The sequence below is a fragment of the Jatropha curcas genome, chromosome 5 (genome assembly GCF_041381405.1).
Source record: "Jatropha curcas cultivar XTBG-Jc1 chromosome 5, XTBG_Jcur_1.0, whole genome shotgun sequence".
NCBI classification, from domain to species: Eukaryota; Viridiplantae; Streptophyta; class Magnoliopsida; order Malpighiales; family Euphorbiaceae; genus Jatropha; species Jatropha curcas.
The window spans coordinates 27,440,880-27,449,956 of NC_143155.1; the positions used below are offsets into that span (position 1 = coordinate 27,440,880).

At 32.6% G+C, this 9,077-nt stretch overlaps 1 protein-coding gene across 1 annotated transcript; it reads left to right on the forward strand.

Annotated features, from left to right (window-relative positions):
• The first annotated feature begins 483 nt into the window (after window positions 1–483).
• Window positions 484–4,253, forward strand: LOC105642720 (cytochrome P450 709B2). Its single transcript, XM_012227638.4, has 5 exons — window positions 484–1,013; window positions 2,504–2,727; window positions 2,812–3,062; window positions 3,153–3,528; window positions 3,602–4,253. The coding sequence occupies exons 1-5, from the start codon at window positions 737–739 to the stop codon at window positions 4,040–4,042; spliced, it is 1,569 nt and encodes a 522-aa protein (XP_012083028.1). The 5' UTR covers window positions 484–736; the 3' UTR covers window positions 4,043–4,253.
• The last annotated feature ends 4,824 nt before the right edge of the window (window positions 4,254–9,077 follow it).

Below are 9,077 nucleotides of genomic sequence, written 5' to 3' on the forward strand. Positions count from 1 at the left end.
ATGGGAAAATTAATTAAATTTCAACATTTTACCATGTTTGAAGTTTGGTATTTGTCATATATATTCCCCACATCGCTCAACTCAAGATTCTCAAAATATATATTAAGAATTTATGTTTCCTAACGCAGTTCGCGGGGAAGATGTGCTATGATTCTGAGCCAAGATTATGGTTTTCGTCAACCATGTTTATCCAAATCCCAAGCACTCAATTACTGCTTGTTTGTACATATACACAGATAAGAGGACTAATTATTAATTAACCGATGGTCTAACAGTTAGTTATTCTATTTTTTTTTTTTTTTTAGATTTTTTTCTCTATTAGAGTTTCAAATACATCCATTCAAGAAATACACAGTTTGTGTAGCATTAAATTTCAAATTTTACATATGAAATTAACCTAACAAGATACCTAAAAAAATTCATTTCAGCTTAACTTGATTAAAATAAAAAATTAATATATTTAAAATTAGTAAATATCTTCTGGAGTCGGAATCCACTTAAATAACTTAATTCAATTAATCAAAACTGAAAAAATATCAGCGAATAAATCCCATATATAATATAACATTTTTGTGGCCACTTTTTTTCAAGAATTCATGCACGATTGGAATGTGTGCAGAAATTACACCACTGTCCATACCGTGTCTTTATATAGTAATCATTCTAGCTATCCACAGCACAACTACTCCTAAGGCAGAAAGCCAAAGCAAAGGAGACCCTCTCTACCCCTTTCATAATGGGTTATGATGTTGGGATTTTCATGGTAGCTTTGACAGTACTTGTCGTTTCAAAGATTTGGCGACTAGTAAAGATTTCAATCTGGAAACCATATGCCTTGACTAGAAGCTTCCGAAGACAAGGAGTAAGTGGGCCACCTTACTATCTCTTCTCTGGATCTCTAAACGACTGGAAAAGGTTGAAGATGGATGCCACTCAAACTGTTTTGGATACAAACTCAAACGACATCACTCCCAGAGTTTTGCCTCACTACCACAAATGGTGCCAGCAATATGGTGAGTGATTACTTACTTGACTCTTTACCCTTTTTTTTCATTTTTTCCAATAATGAATCATTCCCCTTAGCTTTCATATCACCGACTACCCAATAATAATGCTCCACCTACACACACAACAAAACTCTATCAAGCATGAAAAAAATCTTTTATTTGTATATGAAAATTTCTTCTTTTTTTTTTTTTTTTTTTTTTATACCTTGATATATATTTTTGGATACTCCATAAAATATGTGATAGATTGAGCTTGTAAAAGCTTATTTGTATCGGATTTATTTATATACTTAATAGAGCTTACCTAAGCTAAGAATTCATCTATTAGCAGCTGAATTTATAAGTGGAATTTTTCTAGTTAAATGAACTTATTTGGGTAAGAGAGAAAAATAATGAAAGTGAATTTTTGCAATTTGAAATGGAAAAAATGTTAATTGGTTTTTATATTAATTCTCACTCCATAATTTTGGTTGAGCTATGCAGTGGAAATAGAGTGGATTCTGTTTATGTATTTCTTTCATGTGTTAATTTGATTTATTTATATCTAAAAAAAAATATTATCTCAGTTCCATAATATTTGTCACATTTGTGGTTTCAAAGAGTAATAAATGTTTTTTTTCCTATGTTTATTCTTTGTATTGAAACAATAACTATTACTTCAATTTAATGATTTTCTTAAAAAATTAGTATTAAATTAAGATAATATAGTCAATTTACTCAATAATTTATTATAATTTAGATAAATTTAATGATTTTCTCGTGGAACGTGAAATTCCAAATGTGATAAATATTATGAAGCAGAGACACTAAGAAATAATAAAATAAAATAATGCAACAACAAACATTTGTCTCTTTGATTTGTAATAATGAATTGTTTTGCAAAATCTGCATTAAAGCGATGCTAAAATTATTTAATGTTAATGAATTGTGTGCAAAATCTGCATTAAAGCGATGCTAATATTATTTAATGTTAAAGCTAATCCATTAAGTGCAGTATCTTGACAATTAAAAGATTAATTAGTGATTGATGAAGAATAAAGATACAGCATTACGCATAAAAAGGATAAAAAGCATACCCGTATGAGGTTCTCAATTTGAGGAGGGCATGTGCTTGGTTATGTTTTGGCTCTTTAGTTTTTATGCACATCTGACATATGCATGTCCTTTGCTTCATTACAGCAAAAGTCAGTTGCCGATTGGAATACTCGTTGTATTAAGTTTGATAATTTTTAATTTTTTTTTCTTATTAGATAATGTTTTTAAAAAATTAAAGTAATATTAATTTTTTTTTATCTTAATATTTAAATTCATATTTAATTTTATTTGTAAAAGAGTAATTTAGTTAATTATTCTTATTTTTTCTAAAATTGAGATAATTTAATTATTTTTTAATTATTTATGAAAAGTCAACCAAGGTCAAATTTAATAGAACATCTTTTTACTTTTGTGTATGAGGCACTGTTAATTATTTAATTTGTTTTATTTATTTATTGTAGGAGAAACAATTCTTTATTGGTACGGAACAAGACCGGTAGTTTGCATTGCTGACCCTGAACTGACCAAGCAAGTACTGTCAAATAAATTTGGTTTCTATGTGAAACCCAAGTGTAGTCCTGCAATAGAAGCATTGACAGGAAAAGGAGTAGCTATCGTCAATGGCCAGGAATGGGTTACGCGTAGAAGGATTGTCAATCCAGCTTTCTCAGTCGATAAGCTTAAGGTCTCTACACTGTTCTATTATCGTTGTTTATTATTACTAATTATGGATGTTTAATTGCATCCATTTGCTTCTTGAGTGTGACAGGTTATGGTGAAGAGAATGGCACCATGTATTGTATCCATGCTTGATGAATGGAGAAACCAGGTTAATGCAGCTGAGGATCAAAGTAAGACGATAGAAATCAACGAGGAATTTCGAAAGCTCACTTCAGATATTATAGCCCATACTGCGTTTGGTAGTAGCTATTCTCGAGGGAAAGAAGCCTTTGAAGCACAAAATGAGCTTCAACATTATTGTGCAGCTTCAGTTCTTGATGTTTTGGTTCCTGGCAGCCAGTAATTGCCTCATTAGTCCTTTCTAACCGTGTAACTCTTAATTTGAATATATAGTTATTTATTTATTTGGTTTTTTCTTTTGGATGTCAGTTATCTCCCAACTGCATCGAACCGTCAGCTATGGAAGTTAGATAGAAAAATAAGGAATTCTCTGAGGCAAATTATAAAGAGCAGGCTGGATTCTGCCAGTTCAGACTGCAATTATGGAGATGATCTACTTGGTTTGATGATAGAAGCATCAGAAACGGATCAAAACAAAGATGGCTTAAAGTTAAACATGGATGATATTGTGGAGGAGTGCAAAACATTCTTTTTTGCAGGACATGAAACCTCCTCCAATGTGCTAACTTGGACTATCTTCTTATTAAGCATACATCAAGACTGGCAAACAAAACTCAGACAAGAGGTTTTAGAAGAATGCGGGTCAAAAATTCCTGATTCAGACATGTTAGCCAGATTAAAATTGGTAAGTCACAATTCCAACAAATTCTACTATTAAGATTGCATTCAAAAGGTCTAAACTGTTCTCAAATCTGCAGGTACACATGGTTCTGCTAGAGGTCTTAAGGCTATACTGTCCAGTAGTAGAAACGTTCAGAGAAGCAACAAAAGACATGAAATTGGGGGATTTGATGATTCCGAAGGAATCGTGGGTATGCATTCCCATTACAGAACTCCACAGAAGCAAAAAATACTGGGGGCAGGATGCAAACGAGTTTAATCCAAGTAGGTTTGCGAATGGGATCTCTAAGGCTGCAAAACACCCAAATGCTTTTATTGCCTTTGGAATGGGTCCAAGAACTTGTGTTGGTCAGAATTTCGCTATGCTAGAAGTAAAAACTGTTATTGCTATGATTTTGCAGAGGTTTTCCTTCTCCATCTCCCCTGACTACAAACATGCACCAATAGACAACATAGCTCTGCAGCCACAATTTGGCATCCCCATCATATTCAAGACTTCGCCTTCCGGGAACATATAGCTGCTCTAAAATGGCATATTGTCCACTAGAATAATTCTCGCCTCTACTCTCTGTGCAAGGCAAGAATCTTTATCACTGGTCAAGGATCCCTTCATGCATTATCCTACATATCAAGAAAAATCTATTCTGGCTTCAAAAGATGTGATGTTTGGATGAAAAAAATAACAATATTACTATCTCGCTAATTTAAATCAATGCTGTGTTCTCCCAAGTCTCCGTCTTAAATTCATCAATTACATTACAATAATTTGAAATTTTCATTCTCTCTTAACATAATACATCCATTATTGAACACTAAACATATAATAATCCTGCACAGTAAACCTGCTAGCCTGCAGATTAAAAATTGTCTTCCTTTTAAAAAAATTGCGGCTAGTAACAATCCATAACGCGTTTTGATTAGCCATTGACAAACGAAAACAGACTTCTTTTGTCGTGTATGATGTATGCAGACGAAGCACTTTGAAAAACCGAATCACGACCTATCTAATCTACCTAATCCACTGTGATTTGCAAATTTAACCTAACGAAAAATTTTGTCAGTCTTAAGAGTTTTCATATCTTACCGGTGCCTTTTCGGGGTGCTCCCTGAAACTTTAGAAGAGACTTTATTGATTCCAATGTCGAACATAACGTCGAGCACCGGCGAGTCAAAGAATTCCTTCGTAGCCATAACTTTGTTCGACGCGTTATCTCCCACAGCTAAAGAAGCCTTACGTTTTTTCGGAGCTGGAGGACACGTCATCACATCAGGTATTTTATTCTCCTTCGCCGTTGGAGTCGTGCAATCCAAATTCGTTGTCGTTTCTGTTTTTGCTTTCTCGTCAACGGAGTCGACAATCAAATTCTCCCGTTCCTCTCCTTCCCATTCACGTATAGCAAGCTCTGATAGCTTTATTGACAGATTATGTGCCATTTGATCTCGTCTGTTAAGAATGATCATCCTTCTTTTCTGTTATCGGAACTGAAAAGGCTATGGCGTTTTCGACTTTTAGAAAAGAAGACTTAATTGGGAGACTGACCTGAGAATTGGAAGAGCTGATTTTAATTGGGAGTGACCGAGAAAGAGAAGATAAGAGGAGGAGTGGGGCAGAGGAAGGAGACTTGTTTGACTCGACCGTTCTGTTTGACTCCAATTTCAGTTTAAAGGCGCGGGCCGAATGGAGGACCGTCCTGTCCTTTCCTAGTTAGAAGAAGAGAAATCAATTTCTTTAGGAAAATTATTACAACCATCTTCCCTGTCCTTTCTTAATTTAACTGTCTCCAGATTCTAAAAATTAAAATTGTATTAATTACAATATTTATGCATGTTATACTAGTAGTAGTTTATATTTATATTAATCGCATTAATTAAAAATCGTAATTTAAATATACAACACGTTAGATGATATTAATTAATTACAAGGCCTAAAGGGCCTTACTGGAAGATCGAAGTTGTAGTATAACTTAGAAGAAAAGCCCATTCACTTTTCTTATGGGCCTCATCGACAATTCAGAAAAAACGTTCATTTTATTATGAATAATAAAATGTTCGTAAGAAGCTCCAGCCTATTCTACTGCATGATACATCTATATCCCAAGTGATATGGGCCCTACATACTGCGAATTAGCTTAGCAACCAATTACCAGCCCAACACATTATTTCCTTTTTTTTTTTTTTTTTTTTTTTGATTTACTGGGATTCAAGTTAGACAAGAGGAGTAACTCTCCCTTTGATTCACTTAATTAAAAATTAAATAAAAAAAAGTAAATCAAGTATCAAGAATTAATTATTATGAACAAGATTTTTCTTAATTGTTTATGAATATTATTTTGAATTCTTTTTTTTGAAAATTAATATTGCTCAATTATTATTAATATCAAAAACAGTACATTATGAATAATAGATGTAGGCGTAATCCTTCATTCCATTAAATCAGACATATAACTAGTGGCTCTAGCTAGCATATAAGTTACTTAGTTCGCTGATTTCACAGAACTCAAAAGGATCAACTGTATAAGTATCAATCACCTCATGAGGATTGAAAATCATTGCTAACATTTCTATATTCTAAGCCCGTTCTCCGGATTTCAATAAGTCTGCCACCAATAACTCCTCTATACCCGATGTGTTAGCAGACTGTATATATGAGTTATGAGGATGCAAAAATCACGGTGAATGAAATACAAAATTACTTTATGTCATCACAAATTCTTGGAAGGCAACCACCTTGGAGCAATGAGAGTTCTTCGAAAATGGGTTTCCACAGATAGCTAAGATTTGATCCAAGCTGTGCATCTAACGAGTTTGAGCTAACATAATATCTAGCCTGGTATAGTCGAGAAATAAAAACACATCATCGGTAGAAACAAGCGAAATATCAAGGGCTACTCAATTCACCTTAATCCCATGTAATTATTTTCGTCGTTGGTATAAATGAAGCAATGCTGACAATCCTTCTGCCATTACTAAAAACAAATAAGATGACATTGGGTCGCCTTGACGAAGACCTTGCCAGGAATAAATGGATCATACTATTTATTGGCATGAGAAACATAATAGGTAGCAATGGTTACCATTTCCATAATCTTGATGATACGATCGATGGCAAAACCCGACTTTAATAACATAGCTTTCAAAAACGGCCACCCCATCCGATCATAAGCAACACCCAACTTCAATAACGTAGCTTTCAAAAATGGTGACTCCACCCGATCATAGGCAAAACCCAACTTCAATAACCATAGGCAAAACTCAACTTCAATAATGTAGCTTCCAAAAACGGTCACTCTACTCGATTATAAGCTTTGGACTGACAGTTTTAATAGCAGAAAATCTATTATTCCCTTGTGTCTTTCGTTTTAGGAAGTGCATTAGTTCAAAAGCTATCATAGCATTCTTGATGATAAAACGCCCGAGAATAACATTACTCATACTATGTAGCATATGACTAGTCAAAATTTTGGATGTAACTTGTTCAATAACATTACTTAGCGATATAGGTCTTAGATCATAACAAATTCCGATTATATCTTTTTCGAAATAAGAATAATGTTTATTTTGTTAGCACCAAAAATAGAATGATTATTATTCACACAATGAAGCACAACATTTGCAATGTACTTTTTCGAACTAAGAATAATGTTTGTTTTGTTAGCACCAAGAATAGCTTGATTATTATTGACACATTTAAGCACAACATTTGCACCATCAGAACCAATTGCAGGCCAAAAAGCACGATAAAAATCTGGATTTAACCCATCCAGGCTTGGCGCTTTCGATATTATTTTGATATTAATTAGTTATAATTCAAATAGAATTATTTTCATTTTCAAAATTCAAATAGAATGTGTCTGCAAAAATCATAATGCATAATTTTGGATTAACAAAAGAGTGTATATAGAAAATTATACGTTACAGATAAAGATTATAATTATAAACGTATTAGAAAGTTGGTGGTTATCTTGAGTATCTGGCACTTACTTATTCATAACAATTATTACCTAATATAACTCAAAGAAATTATTACCTAAATTGGTCTACCTCTGCAGCAAACCAATAAATATAACGGCTATATCTGAAAATGGTATTTTATTTATTATTTAGCAGTTGGTAGATTTCGTATCCGTCTTATATAGAAATGCCGACGACGGTCTTGCTATTTTGAATATGCTAATGCAAGTATTTAAGCTTGGGGGATCTTGAAATAATCATCAGAATTAATATAAAATTGTACTAGATTTTGTAACCTTGTTCTTTATCCTTTAGCATGGCAAGCAAAGATGATTCATATTATGATTTCATGGGTGTAGGTGACGGTAAGAAGGAATTAAAGGAGCTCGTGCAGAAAGAATCTTCTACTTCTGAAGAAGGAAAACAATCTCAGCTAATAAGTAAAAGAAAAGATCCTGCCTCTTCTTCCAATGAGAAAAAAACTGAGAGAAATATCAAAGATATATTGAATCATCCAAAGGCTAAGGATCTTGCTCAAAGGGTCTTGCGGGGCAGCAAATGATCAAAACTTTATATTATGAACTTATCTGTGGTAAGATATTATGAGCTCATAGACTGTAGTAAGATTTTTTTTTTTTTTTTTTTTGCAGTAATTAATTTGTGAGCTCTCAGTTTTAATTGCATAATCTTGAAATAAAATATAAATGGATTACATTTAAATAATTCTGCTATACATGTACATATGGGAATTGGCCATCCAAAATCCCTAGAAAAAAAAAGGAGTCAAAGGGACAAAATGCAGAAAACTACTTTCCATGATTAAACAATTAACAGATGAAAGAAAGTTTTAATAGCAAATTCAAAATTAGATTTGCAATAACTAGCGGCTCTCTTTCTCCTTTCCCACATGCAAGCAACCCAATCATTGAGATGTTGCCCGCAAAGACATATTTGACTTTGATTTACCAACCAAAAAGGTGAGATAATATAATTATATGCATAGATAAAAAACAATTAATGTTCTTTGATTACAATTGTTAATGGGAAAATTATTTTCTATTACCAATTACCAATTCAATGGATTTTTCTCTTTTTTTTTTTCAATATATTTTTGTTTTTTTCCCGCTTAATTAACATAATATCCAAATAGATCGATGATTATGAATTCATTTCTTCCAAGCTTCAATTAATCTTTTTTTAATATTTATTTATGGTGGTTTATGTTTGTGTTTGCCTAATCTCCTATTTTACTTTTAATTATTATTATAATAATTAACTCATCAATTGCCAACAGAATCTTACAGTATACAAAAGAATTAATGTAGTATAATTAAGGGGCTTAATTATCTCCTTAATCGAGGTCAATGATGTAATCTGCAATTAAAGTTAACAATTGTTCCCCACTATAGCCAAAAGGGGAGATGTGATTATTTTTGTTCAAAGGGGGAACAAATTAACCAACCATATTAACTTCACAAAACCCTTATTTAATCAATAAAACTTTTTGATAATTGAGAATTAGGCTTAAAATGGGATGTATCATGAATGTATATTCTCTTTTGATGCTGCCACCCATCTTATCAAAAGTCAAACTCCGAATTA